The sequence below is a fragment of the Thamnophis sirtalis genome, unplaced genomic scaffold, assembly GCF_051295495.1.
Source record: "Thamnophis sirtalis isolate CommonGarterSnake01/CBP01778 unplaced genomic scaffold, rThaSir2_p1.2 scaffold_2, whole genome shotgun sequence".
NCBI classification, from domain to species: Eukaryota; Metazoa; Chordata; class Lepidosauria; order Squamata; family Natricidae; genus Thamnophis; species Thamnophis sirtalis.
This window is the reverse complement of record NW_028261382.1, coordinates 6,088,080-6,107,956: the sequence shown is the minus strand read 5'-3', so window position 1 is coordinate 6,107,956 and position 19,877 is coordinate 6,088,080. Positions and strand designations below refer to the sequence as shown.

Sequence of the window (19,877 nt, the reverse complement as noted above, 5' to 3'; positions counted from 1 at the left end):
CTCTGAGAGTTAAAAGTTTCCCCCGCACATACATGCTAGTCGTTTCCGGCTCTAGGGTTTTTCTAAGCCGAAGAGCCAGCGCTGCCCGAAGACGTCTCCGTGGTCGTGTGGCCGGCATGACTAAACACCGAAGACGCACGGAACGTTGTTCCCTTCCCACCAAAGGGCATCCCTATTTTTCTACTTGCATTTTTTACATGTTTTCGAACTGCTAGGTTGGCAAAAGCTGGGACAAGTCACGGGAGTGCACTCCGTTATGCGGCGCTAGGGATTCGAACCGCCAACTGTGTCCCAGCTCCTGAGGGCTACACTACACCAAATTGGCTATCACCCCGCTGGCCCCATTTCTACTAAAGCTCGTAAAGATTGAAAATGGACAATCTCCAAGCTATTCAACGCGCAGGCAAGATCAAAGCACCAGAAGCCATACGTGCCTTTTATATAACACATTCCTTTAACCACGGATAATCCTCAGTCCATCTGGACATCCAACCGCTTCACGGTGTCCTTGTCCACATAGCGACAGAAGAGGAAGAGAAGGTTGCTGGGAAGGTGAAGGGGTTCCACCATGGAAGTTTTGGGAACTTGAGAGAGCTCTCTTGCAACAAGTAGCACCAAGTCCACCCTGTGAAGGACGACACAGAGCAACTGTAGGCTACCCAGCATTCATTAAGCCCATCAAACTAGGATCGTTCCGCTCACCAAGTGGTCCCTCACCAGAATTGGTATTCAGCAGGTTCTGACCAGTTCTGGAGAAGCGGTAACGGAAATTTTTAGTAGTTCGGAGAATTGGTTAAGTACCACCTCTGGCTGGCCATGCCCCCATCTATTCTCTGCCTCCCGAGTCCTAGCTGATTGGGAGGGAATGGGGATTTTGCAGTATCCGTCCCCTGCCACACCCACCAAGCCAAGCCATGCCCACCAAGCCACACCTACCAAGCCAAGCCATGCCCACCAAGCCACACCCACCAAACCACGCCCACAGAACCAGGAGTAAAAAAAATTGAATCCCACCACTGTTCCTCACCATTTTTCCAAGTCTTTGTTATCAGGTTTCGGGGATGTATCCGAAGAGAGGCATCTCTCCCCATGGCTTAAGAGCTGGTACAGCAGCGAGATGGCAAACTTGGGGAAGGAAGGTGGGAAGATTAGAAACCCACCAAGAAAGCACTTGGATTCAACTTAGTCACGATCAAGACGGGAAAAGTTTGAATTACATACAACCTAGATCAGGGGTGTCAAACTCAAGGCCCGCAGGGACGATCTGGCCCACGGGGTGCTTAGACCGGGCCCGCGGGGCTGCCCTGAAAACAGAGAAGGACTAGCCGGCGGTGCCTCTGCCAATGAAAATGGAGCTCGGGTCGGCCGCGCATGGCTCTCCCAAACTCTGTTTTCAGCTGCAATGGCCTGCTCCAGCACTCTGCCAGCAAAAATGGAGCTCGGGAGGGGTGCGTGCGAGCTCCGTTTTTGTTGGGGAGGGCGCGTGCGAGCTCCGTTTTTGTTGGGGAGGGCGCGTGTGAGCTCCATTTTTGTTGGGGAGGGCGCGTGCGAGCTCCATTTTTGTTGGGGAGGGCGCGTGCGAGCTCCATTTTCGTTGGGGAGGGCGCGTGCACGTCCATTTTCGTTGGGAGGGGCCCATTCAAGCTCTGTTTTCGTTGGCAGAATGCTGGAGGAGGCAGTGGTAGCTGAAAATGGAGCTCAGGAGGAGCGCGTGCGAGCTCCGTTTTTGCTGGCAGAGTGCTAGCAAAACAAACCCTGGTCACACCCACCCCAGCCACGCCTACCAGCCCCCCCCTCAAACACAACCCTGATGCGGCCCTCAATGAAATCGAGTTTGACACCCCTCCATATCTCACTCCAGGAGGGATTTCTGCCATGAAACGTGTATGCTCCCGTACCTTATTGCTAAAGACCAAAGCGAGGGACTGCTTGACAGAGTCAGGCTGCAGCTGGGTGAGTTCCTGGAGGATATCCATCAGCTCTCCAAATGTCAACTGTCCAATGGTGTCACAGAGAGGGTTGTAGAGGACAGAGAGGGTCTGCCAGAGTCAAAAGGGCAAAGTGACAACACCTTAGACTAAAACCCAAGTCTTCCACTCTGGGAGAGATGATTGCATCCAGTCCACAGACCAGAGATACTGGGGAATCCAATCAACTGTTGTATTTTAAGCTGAGTTCATCCATGGGACTAAACCACCAGGTTGCTTGCTTTTGCCCAACATCCTGAATGGACCACCCCGGCGATGTGTTAATGTAAGTTTATCACTTCATGTGTCCAGAGGTGAGTTCCTACCAGTTCGCACCTATTCGGTAGAACCGGTTCATCAAATCTACCGAACCGGTTAGAAGAGGTTCCACCAGTGGACCCGGAAAGCAGGCCACACCTACAGAAGAGGTTCCAAAATTTTTTGAAACCCACCACTGGTCCTTGGATATGATTATTCTACACTGTCATGCTCCTATTTATAAAACTCAGTGCTTCTGTGAAAGGTAAGGATGACTACTGCGTTTGTGGTGCAATCAGAACATTGTGTGTGTTGAAGTTGTTTTAACGCAAACCAAAGATGCCTTTTAAAAAACAAGTTTACATCCTATTCTTATGCATGCCAGTGCTGTGTGTGAGGTAATTTAAGGTGGTTCTGACAAGTGTCGTCGGCATCTTCATATCCGGTCACCTGGGCGGCAAGCCACTCCCATCCGGTCGCATGGGCGGCAAGCCACTCCCACAAAGGAGGCCAGGTTCGAACAATTTTTGAAACCCACCACTGCATGTGTCTAATGAACTTAGCCAGTTGTAGTTTATTCAACAAATCATATCTAAACCAACTAGGGCACATATATACACACCTTTTTTTTTTTTTTTTTTAGCAATATTAACACGCTAAACCACAGAACAAATCCAGATTGTAACCCACCGTCACAGAATAAGCTTGGGACCTCAACTCAAGCTAAGTTCATCCAGAGGTGGGATGCTGGGGAGTCACATGGGTTTGGGAGATCCTCTAGCTAGGATTCAGCCGAGTTTGGCGAACCCCTGAATGCCACCTGTGGCTGGCCACGCCCTTCTCTCCCCACCCCGCCCAAACCCTCCCAGCAGTCTCCACATGGCCCGTTCATCATTTAAGTGCAGGGCCCACGTGGAGGCTCGGGGGGGGGGGGGAAGGGCCCTACTGGAAGTTCCAGAAGTCTGGAAAAGGAGGTTGTTTATGGCCTCCGGAGCCCCGGGGAGGCAATTTTCGCTTCCAGAGAGTCAAAGAAAGCCTCCGGAGCCTGGGAAGGGAGAAAAAAAACAACACACACTGCCGTGAGGCAGGAGGCCAACTAGGCCACGCCCACCCAGTAACGGGGCAGCAAACCCTTTGCTGCAATTTTTGAAGCCCACCCCTGAGTTCATCCATTTTGTCCAATGGTTTTCTGAAGACCTCGGGCCAAAAGACGTCAAGCGGTTCTGTCAGGTGGTTCTTCTTAGAAATGCAAAACGCTTGCTTTGCATGCAAAAAAAAAACCCCCACGCATGGCTCTATAAATACCTGGATAATGGCTAAAGGAGAACGAAAGGTGATAACAACAGGTACCTCCTCCAGCAAGTCCTTCTTGATAAGCACTGCTAGGTGTTGCACAATGGTGACGAGAGTCGTCTTGGCTTGCCCCAGGGACAGATGCGGCAGAAGCCGTGCCACTAAGCGCTTCCCTTTCCCGACCAGTAGTATCTGTAGAAACTCCTCTTTCACCTCTCTGAAAGGAAGAAAACAAAAAATCAGGAAATCAAAGCTTTGTGACGTGTGAGGAAAAACCACACTCAATAGTAGAGCGACAAGAAACGTCCCGGGATTTCCAGAAATTATCCAGAATCACTCTTGGGTGGTGCAGTGGCCTAGGGGTGGAGATGTTGCCTCACAATTAGGAGGCAGTGAGGTTGATCCCTAGGTAGAGACAGGTATTTCGCTGGGCACAATGGGACTATATCTACCGAACAAAGCTCTGCATTGGCAACAGGAAGGGCAACCGGCCAGTAAACATGCAGCTCCATTCAGTTGCCAAGACTCCACCCAACATTTTTTCAAACCCACCACTGGTCCTTGGATATGATTGTTCTACACTATCAAGCTCCTATTTATAAAACTCAGTGCCTCTGTGAAAGGTAAGGATGACGACTGCGTTTGTGGTGCAATCAGAACATTGCGTGTGTTGAAGTTGTTTTAACGCAAACCAAAGATGCCTTTTAAAAAACAAGTTTACATCCTATTCTTATGCATGCCAGTGCTGTGGGTGAGGTAATTTAAGGTGGTTCTGACAAGTGTCGTCGGCATCTTCATATCCGGTCACATGGGAGGCAAGCCACTCCCATCCAGTCACATGGGCGGCAAGCCACTCCCAAAAAGGAGGCCACACCCACAGAGTAGGTTCGAACAATTTTTGAAACCCACCACTGATGCAAAACCACACCTCCTCCAGTCCTCAGCAAAATCTTTTCCCATAGAACCGGACTCTGGTGCCCAAAAGGTTGCGGGGACTGCTGCTTTAGCACAAAAGCAGAAAGAAGAAGAGAGATAACTGCTGGCACGTTAAGAGAAAGCAGCTGAAATGATATGCACGAATTCATGCGGACACGAAGACATCGTAAAGGTGGCTTCCTGTTACCGTTATGCCTAGTCATTTGGTCTTGGACTCACTCTTCCCCAGAATGCTCCTCAATTCTCAGGGCTTGGTAAGTGCGCTCCACCCCGTGAAGAAGTTTCTCCCGTAACTGGGGATGCATCTCTTCGGGGGCCTGATCCAGTTCCCGCTGCGCGTCCTCCATCTCCAGGAGCAGAAGATACATCTGTTTCCACCGCAGACATTTATTGTTATTATTTGTCAAGCATGTATAAGACGTACAGATATAAGTATAAACATGATTAGGAACACATGAAATGGGTACGAATAAGTGGGGAGAGTAGGACAGGGATGGGAGGCACCCCGGTGCGCTTATGCACGCCCCCTTACGGGACCTCTTAGGAATGGAGTGAGGTCCACGCTAGACAGTTAAACATTGAAGTTATGGAGGTTTGAGGATGTAACAACGGAGTCAGGTAGAGCATCCCAGGCATTGACCACTCTGTTGCTGAAGTCGTATTTTCTGCAATCGAGTTTGGTACGGTTTGCCTTAAGTTTGTATCTATTGTGTGCTTCTCTATTGTTGTGGTTGAAGCAGAGATAGATTCCTACCAGTTCGCACCTATTCGGTAGAACCGGTTCGTCAAATCTACCGAACCGTTTAGAAGAGGTTCCACCAGTGGACCCGGAAAGCAGGCCACACCTACAGAAGAGGTTCCAAACTTTTTTGAAACCCACCCCTGGTCCTTGGAGATGATTATTCTACACTATCCTGCTCCTATTTATAAAACTCAGTGCCTCTGTGAAAGGTAAGGATGACTACTGCGTTTGTGGTGCAATCAGAACATTGCGTGTGTTGAAGTTGCTTTAACGCAAACCAAAGATGCCTTTTAAAAAACAAGTTGACATCCTATTCTTATGCATGCCAGTGCTGTGTGTAAGGTAATTTAAGGTGGTTCTGACAAGTGTCGTCGGCATCTTCATATCCGGTCACATGGGCGGCAAGCCACTCCCATCCGGTCACATGGGCGGCAAGCCACTCCCACAAAGGAGGCCACACCCACAGAGTAGGTTCGAACAATTTTTGAAACCCACCACTGGGTTGAAGCTGAAGTAGCCAGGTAGGATATTGTAGCGGATAATTTTATGTACTACGCTTAGGTCAGACTGAAGACGGTGGAGTTCTAAGTTGTCTTAAGCCCAAGATTTTGAGCCTGGTAGCATAAGGGATTCTATTGTGAGTAGAGGAGTGGAGGACCCTTCTCGTGAAATATCTCTGGACTTGCTCAATTGTCCGCTATGCAGTGTGGGTTCCAGACAGATGAGCTGTATTCGAGAATGGGTCCGGCAAAGGTTTTGCGTGCTCTGGTTAGCAGTACAATATTACCAGAGAAGAAGTGACGCAAGATTAGGTTAACAACTCTTAATGCCTTTTTGGCAATGTGGTTACAGTGGGCTCATATAGACACCAGCCAGGATTTTAACCTACCCAGCTGTTCAAACAGCATAACGTAAGAAGTAGCCAGCCACTTACTTTCTCAATCTGGTACAGGACTTGCAGCCGTTGGTTTCCCACCGCCTTGGACAATAAAGACGGGGAACAAAAACATTTGAGTCACTAGAAGAGAAGCCACCTGCATCGTGTTCTGTGGGGAGGGGCCTTCATCTGCCAAGCCTGCAGGCCCCTCCCTACAGAATTTGCAACACAGAATTCTGCAGACGGGCTGCAGACCGTAGAGCGATTAAATGATGCACTATGTTCATCCGACATCCAGGACAAACTTTTGGCAGTAGGCAGAGTTAGCTTGCAATGTGGCATTTTAACCCGAAGGAAGGAAGGAAGGAAGGAAGGAAAGAAGGAAGGAAGGAAGGAAGGAAGGAAGGAAGGAAGGAAGGAAGGAAGGACCCACCCACCCCAGAAGGACGGAAGGCTGAGTCAACCTTGAGCCTGGTGAGATATGAATTGCCAAATTGCAGTCAGCCGGCAGCCAGCAGAGGTAGCCTGCAGTACTGCACTCTAACCACTGGTGATTATGAGCACCGTGGCTCATAATATGCTTAAGACACACATACGTTCTTTCCAACAATCTCTTCTCCCCCCCAAAAAACATATGAAGAGAGGCTCCCGATGCTGCCATTCAGATAGAGCATGGGCAAAACGATGTGGAACCTACCTGTTCCAGAGAGAAATGGTGCACAGCATCGATAGCCCTGCGGGGACTGTAGCAGGTGGACATGGCTACCTGTCCTAAGGATCCTGGAATCCGCACTACTGGCAGAGGAAGTCACTGTCAGGAGATGTCCGCACATTTCCATGCCTTAGAAACCCCCCTCCCCACTTGAACTGGACTTACCAGATTCATAGGTCTCCACTCTTTGGATATATGGGGTGACTAGCTTAGGGATCTCCGGTTTGCTCCCTGCCAGGTGTCCTTTCTCGGCTTGTTTGTGCTCCAGCTTGCGATAATACTCCTGAGGACAATAGGAGACAGTTGGTCAAAGGAGGAGAACAATTAGGGTTGTCTTTAGAGCAGTGGCCCTCAACCCTTTGGGTTCCATGGGGAAAGGTTTTTCCCGCAGACCAGAGAAGAACAGAAGTTGCCTTCAGATGTTCTGGGAGCTTCATCCCTTGGACGCTTTCAAGGAGAGATGGGACTGCCATTTGTCAGAAACGGTGTAGGGTCTCCGGCTTGGGCAGGAGGGTTGGAATAGAACAGGGGTCCCTCCAACCTTGACAACTTTAAGACTCGTGGACTTCAACTCCCAGAATTCCTCTGGGAGTTGAAGTCCACAAGTCTTAAAGTTGTCAAGGTTGGACACCCTTGGACTAGAAGATCTACAAGGTCCCTTTCCAACTGTCAATTTGAGGGCATGGTTTTGCACGCTGCCTGCATCCCGTGGATGGGGCTTCATTTGTTTGCGTGGCTCTGATGCCAGTCCGTGGACCTGGGGTTGGGAACCCCTGCTTTAAAGGTAAAGGTTCCCCTCGCACATATGTGCTAGTCGTTCCGGACTCTACGAGGTGGTGTTCATCTCCGTTTCAAAGCCGAAGAGCCAGCGCTCTCCGAAGATATCTCCGTAGTCATGTGGCCGGCATGACTAAACGCTGAATAGCAATAGCAATAGCAGTTAGACTTATATACCGCTTCATAGGGCTTTCAGCCCTCTCTAAGCGGTTTACAGAGTCAGCATATCGCCCCCACAGTCTGGGTCCTCATTTCACCCACCTCGGAAGGATGGAAGGCTGAGTCAACCTTGAGCCGGTGAGATTAGAACTGCTGAACTGCAGATAACAGTCAGCTGAAATGGCCTGCAGTACTGCACTCTAACCACTGCGCCACCTTCGGCTGAAGGCGGATGGAATGCTGTTCCCTTCCCACCAAAGGTGGTTCCTATTTTTCTACTTGCATTTTTACATGCTTTTCAACTGCTAGGTTGGCAGAAGCTGGGACAAGTCATGGGAGCTCACTCCATTACGCAGTGCCCGGGATTCAAACCGCCAAACAGCCGACCTTTCTGATTGACAAGCTCAGCCTCTTGGCCACTGAGCCACCGTGTCCTTAGGAAATATTACTTTACAGGGTCCCCCAAACACCCTTCTGCTTCGGGAGATGCCTCACTTTTCATGCGTTCCATGACTTCCTTATCCTCAGTTCCTCCCTTAATAGCATCACTTCCAAAGGAAGGAGGTTGGGTCTGCCATTACAAGCAATCCATGGGGAGGCCCATCCCAAGTCCCACCACTCCACGGATTCTCCCTGCCCAGCCCCCCGCCCCCCCCAATTTGAGATCGATTCCACCTATTTTCCTGCACTCACCTGGTAATAATAATCATCCCGCTGGGGGTTTTCACTCTGCAGCTGTAACATCTGGACTTTTATCACCCAATCTTTTTCAACCGGAGTCATGAGAGCAGAGAAAGGATCCGCTTCTGGTGGCTGAGAGTCCATGGAGGGAAGTCTTGGAGGCAAGCAGGAACATGATCTATGATAGGGGTCTCCAACCTTGGCAACTCTTAAGCCAGGTGGACTTCAACTCCCAGAATTCCCCAGCTAGCAGAAGTCCATTAGTCTTGAAGCTGCTGTGTTTGGAGATCCCTGATTCAGCAGGACTTCAATTCTGGGAGTTGAAGTCCTCCAGGCTTAAAATTGCCACAATTGGAAACCCCTAATCTATAAGATACGTTCTGAAATCTTCTAAACCCCCTGGTCCAAGAGGTCAACCTCACCCAAGAAATAGATCCTCATTGTACTTTTAACTTTCTGGGGATGATTTTAAAGGTGCTCTGGAATCCTCTGGACCAACAAGCCATAAATGGGAAGGTCCGTAGCCAACCGAAGGTCTAAATTCTATTTCAAAAGCCTTACCTTAAATCTGGAATTTGTTCCACCAGATGGTAGTTAGCAGGTGGAACAAGTGCCCTAAGCCACACAACCCTTCATGTATAAGACACTGAAGCAAGGGCAGGAAATCTGGGGACAGCCCAGCGGTAAAGGTTTATCTCATGCGCCCAATAATTCAGGTGGGAAAACATCTCAAGGAGATTTCCCCATTAAATAACTCAGGATAAACGAGGCTGCAAATTCATATTTGCTGTTGGCAAGATTCTGTATTGAGCCCAGAGCAGCAATAATGATAAGTTTTATGGAAATCTTGTCTGGAGGTGGTCCTGATGCTGGGAAAGTTTGGAAGAAGAACAGGGCAACCAGCAGAAAGATGGGTGGACTCACTTATAGCAACGATGACGGTGCCACCATTGGAAAATCTGAAGGAACCAGATTGTCATGGAGAAGCCGACCCAGTTGACTTGACTCTTGCAATCTGTTATCATCGTTATTTCTTTGTTCTCGCCGTTACACGGAATATCGCAAAGGCGGACTCTGTTTCCCCCTTTCTATTTTCTTTACCCCCGTGATGTGTGCCCAAAGTGGCACGCAAAGCCATGTCACATGCCATACACGGCCTTGCCTGTCTTCTGGGTTTCTGGTGCGTATGCGCGCGGGGCGATCAGCTGTCCTTTCTGGAGCACAATCCCTTTGCGCGGCAGTGCTGAAAACCGACATACATATGCACGCTGGGCAGCTGATCGTCGGGCGCGCATGTGCGCCAGAAGCCGGAAGTTTGGCTTTCCTGGAGCGCGATCACTTTGCATGCGCAGCAGTGCTGAAAACCTGCCTGCAAGCCGGCCAGCTGATCGTCGGGAGCACATGCTTGCCCTAATCCGGAAGTTCGGCTTTTCCCGAGCGCGGTCCTGATGATCGCACGCATTTTGGGCACCCGGTGCCGAAAAGGTTCGCCACGCCTTCTCTACCCCATTACCTCGCTTCTTGTCCTCGCTGTCTTTGGGTTAGAAATCGCTGATGCAAAGGATGCAGTTGGGTCATTGGGCTGGGCAAGCTGCAGACAAAGGAGAGCAGTCAATCCCAACTCCCTTCGCGGTTGAAGCCATAGAGAGGCCTCCGAATCTTCTTCCTAGAGTTTACCTGATCTTCTGTTGGCTGCCGCTCAGTGGGCTGAATGGTGGCGTTTCGGGAGTGTGCGTCAAAGCCCATGTGGGGCTGCCGGCATTGGAAAAGAACGGTTGGAACGGAGGTGGAGAAGGATACCCGGACATCTGAAGAGGGAAGACATTGCGGGTTAGAAGACCCCTCCCCAGAGGTGGGTTCCTACCAGTTCGCACCTATTCGGTAGAACCGGTTTGTCAAATCTACCAAACCGGTTAGAAGAGGTTCCACCAGTGGACCCGGAAAGCAGGCCACACCTACAGAAGAGGTTCCAAAATGTTTTGAAACCCACCCCTGGTCCTTGGATATGATTATTCTACACTATCATGCTCCTATTTATAAAACTCAGTGCCTGTGTGAAAGGTAAGGATGACTACTGTGTTTTTACAGCAGGGCTGGACTAGAAGACCTCCAAGGTCCCTTCCATCTCATCATTCTATTCTACTCCTCAAGTTACAACTGAAATGGAGCTTCCTCATCACACTCATAACTCATGACAATCGTAAAACCAGTCATGCTGGCTGGGGAATTCTGAGAGCTGAAGTCCTCACACCTCCCAGTTGCAAAGGTTGAGGCACTCTATCCCAGAAGTACAATATTCAAATTGCATAGCGCGTCACCTGACCAAGGCCAAACGGACGACGTATCCTGCGGGGTGGAGTAAACGGAAAAGGCGGTCTTAGAGAAGGTGACGTCGCTGGAGGTTGCTGCAAGACAGGAAGATGACAACCATCAAAACTGAGAAGTTCAAACATATATACAACTGGACACAATGGTGGGATTCAAATTTTTTTTACTACCGGTTCTGTTGCTATGGCTTGGTGGGTATGGCATGGCGTGGTGGGTGGGGCAGGGGAAGGATACTGTAAAATCTCCATTCCCTCCCCACTCCAGGGAAGGATACTGTAAAATCCCCATTCCCTCTCCGCTCCAGGGGAAGGATGCTGCAAAAACTCCATTCCTCCCCACTCCAGGGGAAGGATGCTGCAAAATCTCCATTCCCTCTCCGCTCCAGGGGAAGGATGCTGCAAAATCTCCATTCCCTCTCCGCTCCAGGGGAAGGATACTGCAAAATCCCCATTCCCTCTCTGCTCCAGGGGAAGGATACTGCAAAATCTCCATTCCCTCCCCACTCCAGGGGAAGGATACTGCAAAATCTCCATTCCCTCCCCACTCCAGGGGAAGGATACTGCAAAATCTCCATTCCCTCCCCACTCCAGGGGAAGGATACTGCAAAATCTCCATTCCCTCCCCACTCCAGGGGAAGGATACTGTAAAATCCCCATTCCCTCTCTGCTCCAGGGGAAGGATACTGCAAAATCTCCATTCTTCCCAATCAGCTTGGACTCGGGAGGCAGAGAATAGATAGGGCAGGGCCAGCCAGAGGTGGTATTTACCGGTTCTCCGAACTACTCAAAATTTCCGCTACCGGTTCTCCAGAACTGGTCAGAACCTGCTGAATACCACCTCTGCTGGACCAAATGGACCAAAATGCATATTAAAATCAGAATCCTAAACTCTTGGAGATCTTGGCACCAAATGCAGGTCAACCGTTCTATTATTCTAAACGTGCAACGCGATTCCTGCTAGAGCATGGAGCTTCTTCTACAGGGGATTTGGAATTCTCGAGATTTCCCTTACTTGACGCATGAAACGCTGGGGATTGGAAGTCCGAGTCCGCCCGCAGAAAGCCGGGCAGTGCACATCAGGGGAATTGAGGTAGCTGGTCCGCCGTGGTGAAGTCAGGAAGTCCAGATTGGCCCGGGAACGACACACCCTTTCTAGAGCCTGGAGAATAAGAAGTGACGGTCAAACCCGAATTGCCATTCGTTGGGATTTACGGTGATGGGGTCGTTGGCAAAAAAAGGAAGGACTGTCACAATGCAGATTAAAAAAAAGGCAAGCAAAGCTCCAATTGCACCATTGGCCATCTTGAATTCTTTTGACCAGATCCTCTGGGCACCTCCCATGGAGACACAAATGCAGAGGAATTCACTCACTGTTATTAAAACTCCATATTGCTGAATTTAGGGATAAGTATTTGACTTCTGCTCTGAAGCGGATTTTCAGACCTCAACTTTCATTGTTTAAAATCCATCTCAGTTACGCCCAAATTATCAATCATTCTGGATTTTAAAATAATAAGAGCTAAAGGTGTTAGGAGTAAAATATAATCCGGAGCAAGTGTACTCCAGTGGCAGAAGGGAGAAGAACTACAAAAGATTAAAAATAGGCTACGAAATTGCCATGTTTGAATTGATTAATCCAGAATCTTGTTTAATTAAGGCAAATGGGTCCAATATAATGTCTTGCTGTTTCCTCTCTGAACTCCTTTCCTTCCTCCCTTCCCTCCTTCCTCCCTTCCCCTTCTCTCCTTCTTTCCTTCCTTTCTCCCTGCCCCTTCCCTCCTTCCTCCCTTCCCCTTCTCTCCTTCTTTCCTTCCTTCCTCTCTTCCCCTTCTCTCCTTCTTTCCTTCCTCCCTCCCTTCCCCTCTTCTTCTCTCCTTCCTCCCTTCCCCCTCCCTCCCTCCTTCCTCCCTTCCCCCTCCCTCCCTCCTTCCTCCCTTCCCCTTCTCTCCTTCTTTCCTTCCTTCCTCCCTTCCCCTTCCCTCCTTTCTCCCCTCCCCTTCTCTCCTTCTTTCCTTCCTCCCTCCCTTCCCCTTCCCCTTCCCTCCTTTCTCCCTTCCCCTTCTCTCCTTCTTTCCTTCCTCCCTCCCTCCCCCTCCCTCCTTCCTCCCTTCCCCTTCTCTCCTTCTTTCCTTCCTTCCTCCCTGCCCCTTCCCTCCTTTCTCCCTTCCCCTTCTCTCCTTCTTTCCTTCCTCCCTCCCCTTCCCTCCTTCCCTCCTTCCCCTTCTCTCCTTCTTTCTTTCCTTCCTTCCCTTACCTTTCCCTCCTTCCTCCCTTCCCCTTCTCTTCCTCCCTTCCCCCTCCCTCCTTCCTCCCTTCCCTTCTCTCCTTCTTTCCTTCCTTCCTCCCTGCCCCTTCCCTCCTTTCTCCCTTCCCCTTCTCTCCTTCTTTCCTTCCTCTCTCCCTTCCCTCCTTCCTCCCTTCCCCTTCTCTCCTTCTTTCCTTCCTTCCTCCCTTCCCCTTCCCTCCTTCCTCCCTCCCTCTTCTCTTCTCTCCTCCCTTCCCCTCCCCTCCCTATCCACACCAGGATGTTCTCATTCTGAAAATAAAAGCCCCCTGCCCTAAAATCTGAATAGTTCCAAATACCTCTAGGCTACTCCGAAGCCCCAGAAGACCAGGTTCACACATGACTTTAAGTCATTGCGTGGTTTTGGGTTTTGGCTTGCCGTGGTGGGTGAATCGAGCCACCACAATTAGAAAATCCCACCTTATGGTTTAGCGTTTGATCCACGCAGCCCACCCTGGCTCAGGGGAATTAGCATAGCTGAGCTTAATCAAGGTGGGTAGATGGCAAGGCCTAAGCTAAACAGTCCTGCTTTCAGGGTGCAGAGTAAGAGAATTACCTGCATCATAGATAATGATGGGCTCCTCCTCAAAGTTGGACTCCACATACAACACTTCGAATGGGGCTGAAGAGGAGGGGGGGGGGAAATAGATGGAAGGGTGAAGGAAAGAGAGAAAAAGACTGTCAGCAATTGGTTCAGTTAAGGCCCTCAAGGCTGCTTCTAAATGCCCATTTGTTACCCATTTGGAGAGGCAGTTTGGTCTAACGGTTGAGGCTAGAAAGCAGGAGATGGTGAGTTCTAGTTCCACTTCAGCCATGAAAACTATCTGGGTGACTTTAGGCCAGTCACCAGGAGACGGTGAGTTCTAGTTCCACCTCAGCCATGAAAACTAGCTGGGTGACACCTTGTGCCAGCCCTTCTTTCTCTCTCAGCCTAACCCACCTCACAAGATTGTTGTGGGGAAAACAGGAGGAGGAAGCTGCCTTGAGATATATTTGCTGCCTTGGTTCACAGCTGGATGTTTCCTGCAACAATGGATCCCTTCTTCAACAGCTCCTTCCTGTAAAATCCTGCCGAACCCCTGCCTCCATCCCCTTTTTTATCTTTATTGGAAGAGGAAGGAAGAGAGGGAACCAAGTCGTCTTACCAAATAATCAGGAGCAAAATCTGAAAGATTGTTGGCCAGTTTGCTATCCAGAATAGCAGAATCTTCCTTCTGCAAAGAGAGAAGAGGGGATTCAAAAGACAGAAAATCACAACCATGTCACTAAGCAGATACAGGATGTCCTAAATACAAAACGAGCACTTACAAAACTAATTTTATTTATCAGCATTACAAAATATCAGTCACAGGTTTTATTTTTGGCTATGCATTTAAAATCATATATATATAATCCCTCTTTGGTCAATTACAAAATTATAATTTGAAGTCAGATATGGTGGTGGATATTTTTATTTAACATATACCTCACCTTGATTTTACCTTTTTTAATAAATAATCCAAGGTGACGAATATACACAAGGATCCTTCCTCTTCCTATTTTCTCCATAACAATTACCCTATGGGCTAAATTGGGCTGAGACATTGTGACTGGCGCCAAAGTCACCTAGTTGGCTTTCGTGCCTAAGGTGGGACTAGAATTCACAGACTCCTGGTTTCTAGCCTTCACCAGTAGACCAAGGAAGACTTTACTGCCTTCACCAGTAGACCAAGGAGAACTCTGGTGCCTTCACCAGTAGACCAAGGAGAACTCTAGTGCCTTCACCAGTAGACCAAGAAGGACTCTGGTGCCTTCACCAGTAGACCAAGGAGAACTCTGGTGCCTTCACCAGTAGACCAAGGAGGACTCTAGTGCCTTCACCAGTAGACCAAGGTGGACTCTAGTGCCTTCACCAGTAGACCAAGGTGGACTCTAGTGCCTTCACCAGTAGACCAAGGAGAACTCTGGTGCCTTCACCAGTAGACCAAGGAGGACTCTACTGCCTTCACCAGTAGACCAAGGTGGACTCTAGTGCCTTCACCAGTAGACCAAGGTGGACTCTAGTGCCTTCACCAGTAGACCAAGGAGAACTCTGGTGCCTTCACCAGTAGACCAAGGAGGACTCTAGTGCCTTCACCAGTAGACCAAGGTGGACTCTAGTGCCTTCACCAGTAGACCAAGGTGGACTCTAGTGCCTTCACCAGTAGACCAAGGTGGACTCTAGTGCCTTCACCAGTAGACCAAGGAGAACTCTGGTGCCTTCACCAGTAGACCAAGGTGGACTCTAGTGCCTTCACCAGTAGACCAAGGTGGACTCTAGTGCCTTCACCAGTAGACCAAGGAGAACTCTGGTGCCTTCACCAGTAGACCAAGGAGAACTCTGGTGCCTTCACCAGTAGACCAAGGAGAACTCTAGTGCCTTCACCAGTAGACCAAGAAGGACTCTGGTGCCTTCACCAGTAGACCAAGAAGGACTCTGGTGCCTTCACCAGTAGACCAAGGAGGACTCTAGTGCCTTCACCAGTAGACCAAGGTGGACTCTAGTGCCTTCACCAGTAGACCAAGGTGGACTCTAGTGCCTTCACCAGTAGACCAAGGAGAACTCTGGTGCCTTCACCAGTAGACCAAGGAGGACTCTACTGCCTTCACTAGTAGACCAAGGTGGACTCTAGTGCCTTCACCAGTAGACCAAGGTGGACTCTAGTGCCTTCACCAGTAGACCAAGGTGGACTCTAGTGCCTTCACCAGTAGACCAAGGAGGACTCTACTGCCTTCACCAGTACACCAAGATGGACTCTACTGCCTTCGCCAGTAGACCAAGGTGGATCAAGAGAATTAAGATTAGAGTATTGACTTTATTCAGTGATTAACACCTTGTCCACCTTCTCTCAACTTAATCTACTTCACATGGAGATCCTCGGACATACCACTGCCAGGTCCTGAGAGAAGATGGGTTCTACATGAAAGGAGGACCAAAGCCTGAGGTCTTCTCCCATAGCTTAGAGCACCTTAAGAGGTTGCACTGTTAAGAGAAGCAAACTCCAATCTAATGTGCTTTCAACGGCTTGGGGGAGACATCCCTTCTTCCATAGCCAGCTGGTCTACCACCCATTCTTGCCATCTTGTAGCTCATCTCCAACTTGAGGACACCCATCAAATGAAGTTTCCCCAGGTTCCCCTCACCTCCAGCAGATGCTGACTCCGCACAGCGCTCATGACTGCTGGATCATCCAACTCATGCAGTTCTCCTGCATTCCTACTTGTAGGCACCTCTTCGTGGTCACTCATGTCTTCTTCCTCTACCTCCATGATGCCATAAGCAAACTGGGGTGGAGACTCTTGGGGAAGACTTTCGTCTTCTTTCCCATCTTCTACCATCGGTTCCACGTCTGAAGCTCCGGTCTCTTCTTCTCCTTCAGCATCGACCGCCTCCCCTTCCCCGGGCTCAGCCGCAGCCACTTTCTGAGATTCCTTTGTCAAGGCCTTTGCCTTATGGTCTTCAGAGTACTCTTGCAAGCCAAAAGAAAGGACATCTAGGTCAATATAGACACACCCTCATCCTAAGAGGGGAAACTGCAGTACCAGTAGACCAAGACCAACAATTCTTACATTATTACAATCTCACCAGTGATGAATTTTTTTTTACTAACGGTTCTGTGGGTGTGGTTTGGTGGGCGTGGCATGACTTGGTGGGCGTGGCAGGGGAAAGGAGCCAAGGTGGCGCAGTGGGTAGAGTGCAGTACTGCAGGCCACTTCAGCTGACTGCTAGTTCAGCAGTTCAGCGGTTCAAATCTCACCGGCTCAGGGTTGACTCAGCCTTCCATCCTTCTGAGGTGGGTAAAATGAGGACCCAGATTGTGGGGGCGATATGCTGGCTCTGTAAACCGCTTAGAGAGGGCTGAAAGCCCTATGAAGCGGTATATAAGTCTAACTGCTATTGCTATTGCTAAAGGACACTGCAACGTCTCCATTCCCGCTCCATTTTGGGGCCAGCCGGAGGTGGCCTTTGCCGGTTCTCCGAACTACTCAAAATTTCCGCTACCGATTCTCTAGAACTAGTCAGAACCTGCTGGATTTCACCCTGAATCTTACTCTAAGTAAGATTTGTCCCGATAAAACATCCTGGGTTCAAGCCATCTTATTCTCTGTGCTCCTTGCAACTGTACTAACTAATTTTACGATTTGGTGGATGTTACTAGATCCCTTTAGTTGTTGAAGGAGCTAAAGAGGTGGAAGGACTATCCTCCTTGTATACTTGATGGTCTCCAGAGAGATCCATCTTGTAAAGAATACTTTAAAAGAATACAATTTAAAGAATGCAATTTAATCACCATACTTTAGTAATTAAATTGATGTAAAAGTAGCATTCATATATTAGGTTTGTTTTCTTCTGAACCTTTGCAAATCTAGGCAAGTTACTTATATTCTGGTTTAACACATTACACAATCTTTAGAAGGTTGCTTAGCTCAGTAACTCAGGTTTAATGTGCTCCGTGAACTTAACCACGATTTAACTTGGAAGAGGAGTCATTTTCAACTTTTCAGATATATTTGTAACTTGGCCACGTGTCCAGTTGACTAGAGCAAACATTTCTATGAAACTCCATTGTCACCAATCATGCTTTCATTATATTTACACGGATATATTAACATATAGGTGTTTAACATCCTTCATGGAACTTCCTTCCTAAAAAATAAATCTGGTGCAGAATTTAATTCTAATTGGAAATCATGCTTGCATAACCCTCTATATCAGCGTTTCTCAAACTTGGCGACTTTAAGTCCTGTGGACTTCAACTCCCAGAATCCCCCAGCCAGGTGGCTGGGGGATTCTGGGAGTTGAAGTCCACAGGACTTAAAGTCGCCAAGGTTGAGAAACACTGCTCTATATAGTTTTGTATCGCATCCAAGATTTGAGTTTTCCCTTCGCCCAACTATATTTCAACATGAGCTATAATGTTCAGTATTAATATATTGCTTACTGCTAGCAATTTGTATAGTTTGTTGTTCAAGTATATTCATTCTCAAGTACCATATGGATAATCGTCCACACCTTTTGAAGAATGTATTTTTATATATATTTTTAATCTCTTATTTATATCCTTTTAAAGAAAAAGAAAGAAAATTCAATTAGGGCAGCTTTGGTTCACTTTTGTTGCTGTACTATTGCTTTACTAGTTCATTACAAGCTCTCTACTCCAACCAGAGGGGCCAGGATTTGCTGATTTACCTGAAGTGAATGTTAAGTTAATATAAAGATCAACATCCTCTTCAGTTGCTTTGTCAATCACCGGTTCTTCCTCTGTGTCCTCCTCCTCCATCACGAAATAATCCTCTAGGATCTGATTCAAACAAACAAGGAAATGGAACCTCATATATTTAAAATCCCTCCTTGGAAAAGAATAGGGAATTTTGACCAAAACTCAAATCTGGGCCAGTTTAAGAAAGTTTAAACTCATAGTTTTGCTTACACATCCCTCTAATTTAGCCAGAAATAGTGTTTTGTACTGAGCCGGCATCACTGCTGAGTTACTACTACCGGTATCTATACTAGCAGTATTTTAATGCCTCTCCAAAATTAAGACAGCCAATTCTCTTTTAAAGATTCCAACTTAAGTTTTATAGCCAAAGCTTCTTTGCTAGGCTAAGCCAGCCTTGTACGGTCTCCCAAACAGCCACGAGGTGGAGTAATTCACATTTAGGAGGGAGGCGAAGGAGAAAAGGAGGAGCAACAACTCCGTGAGTAAGAGACCTGCTCGCGCCGCGCGGGAGCATCCTCGCAACTACTCGCTCCGGAATTTCCAGGAGTAAAGTCTTAACTACTCCCGACGCAGCTACTCCGTGGAAACGCACTACTCAACCGCACGTTTACTACTCAAGGGTAGTAATTAAACGCAGAAAGCAAAGCACGCCAAGGAGATTCGTGGCTTCCCCGGGAAGAAAGGCAAAGGATGCAGTAGGGTTGCAACGGGGCTCCGCCTTCTCCAACCGATAAGCCCACCGACCCAGCCGCTTACCACGTCCGGCGCCCCCGCGACTTCGCCTCCTTCGGCCATGGAGCCCTCGTAGCGCCTTCGCCCGGCAGCGGTCCCTCCCTGCGGCCATGCCGGCTCTTTTAAAGGGCCTTTTCAGGGGCGGGGCAGCCGGTCCGGGACCCATTTAAAAAAACACACCACCCTCCTTAAGGGGCTCAGCCACGGGGGTTTGATCCCGCGTGGATCCGATGCGCGGGGCTAGCTGGTTTGCGAGCCCCTGGAAGGGGCTTAACTTGGAACCGATCCCGCGGAGCAACTGATGGAGTTCAATAAAGCAGAAGATTGGTAGCTCGGGGTTGAAATGAGGGGTCCTTGGTGCGCTCTGAGCTTGCTGGTTTTCTTGCAGGCGTTTCATGGCCCAACTAGGTAACATCATCAGCGCTAGGAGGAGGAGAAAAACTGTGGGGTCCTTGATGCTCTCTGAGCTTGCTGGTTTTCTTGCAGGCGTTTCATGGCCCAACTAGGTAACATCATCAGTGCTTGAAGGGCTAACATAAACCCTGTTCCTATCAAGACTTCTACTAAGTGTATTACTATTATTCTTCTCTTCCTTTCTAGTACGTATCTCTTCTCACTTATGACTATAACCATGTTGTATCTTTAAAATTGTTATTGTTTTTATTTGTTTCCTAGTACGATTTGATTGCTTATTAGTAACCTATGACTGTCACTAAGTGTTGCACCTTATGATTCTTGATGAATGTATTCTATTTTATTTTTCTTTATGTACACTGAGAGCATCTGCACCAAAGACAAATTCCTTGTGTGTCCAATCACACTTGGCCAATAAAGAATTCTATTCTATTCTATTCTATTCCTTTTCCTTATTCTATTCCTATTCTTTATTCCT

At 48.6% G+C, this 19,877-nt stretch overlaps 1 protein-coding gene across 1 annotated transcript; it reads right to left on the bottom strand.

Moving 5' to 3' along the window:
- Positions 1–471: 471 nt before the first annotated feature.
- PATL2 (PAT1 homolog 2) lies at positions 472–19,048 on the bottom strand. The gene is made up of 18 exons (XM_087703628.1): positions 19,010–19,048; positions 18,223–18,334; positions 16,176–16,501; positions 14,159–14,227; positions 13,570–13,635; positions 11,742–11,888; positions 10,721–10,807; positions 10,080–10,210; positions 9,916–9,993; positions 8,415–8,556; positions 6,951–7,068; positions 6,771–6,868; positions 6,131–6,175; positions 4,674–4,822; positions 3,576–3,735; positions 1,899–2,039; positions 1,028–1,125; positions 472–625 (listed from the first exon to the last, which is right to left on the bottom strand). The coding sequence occupies exons 1-18, from the start codon at positions 19,046–19,048 to the stop codon at positions 472–474; spliced, it is 2,160 nt and encodes a 719-aa protein (XP_087559754.1).
- Between the last annotated feature and the right edge of the window lie 829 nt (positions 19,049–19,877).

What these genes read in the sequence shown, in the direction of transcription:
- PATL2 (XM_087703628.1), bottom strand. Translation starts at nt 19,048, where the DNA reads ATGGCCGAAGGAGGCGAAGTCGCGGGGGCGCCGGACGTG. An exon ending in CAGCGAGGACAAGAAGCGAG is followed by an intron (nt 8,557 to 9,915) that starts GTAATGGGGTAG and finishes CTTGCCTCCAAG; the next exon opens with ACTTCCCTCCATGGACTCTC. An exon ending in ACCATTTCTCTCTGGAACAG is followed by an intron (nt 6,176 to 6,770) that starts GTAGGTTCCACA and finishes TTATTGTCCAAG; the next exon opens with GCGGTGGGAAACCAACGGCT.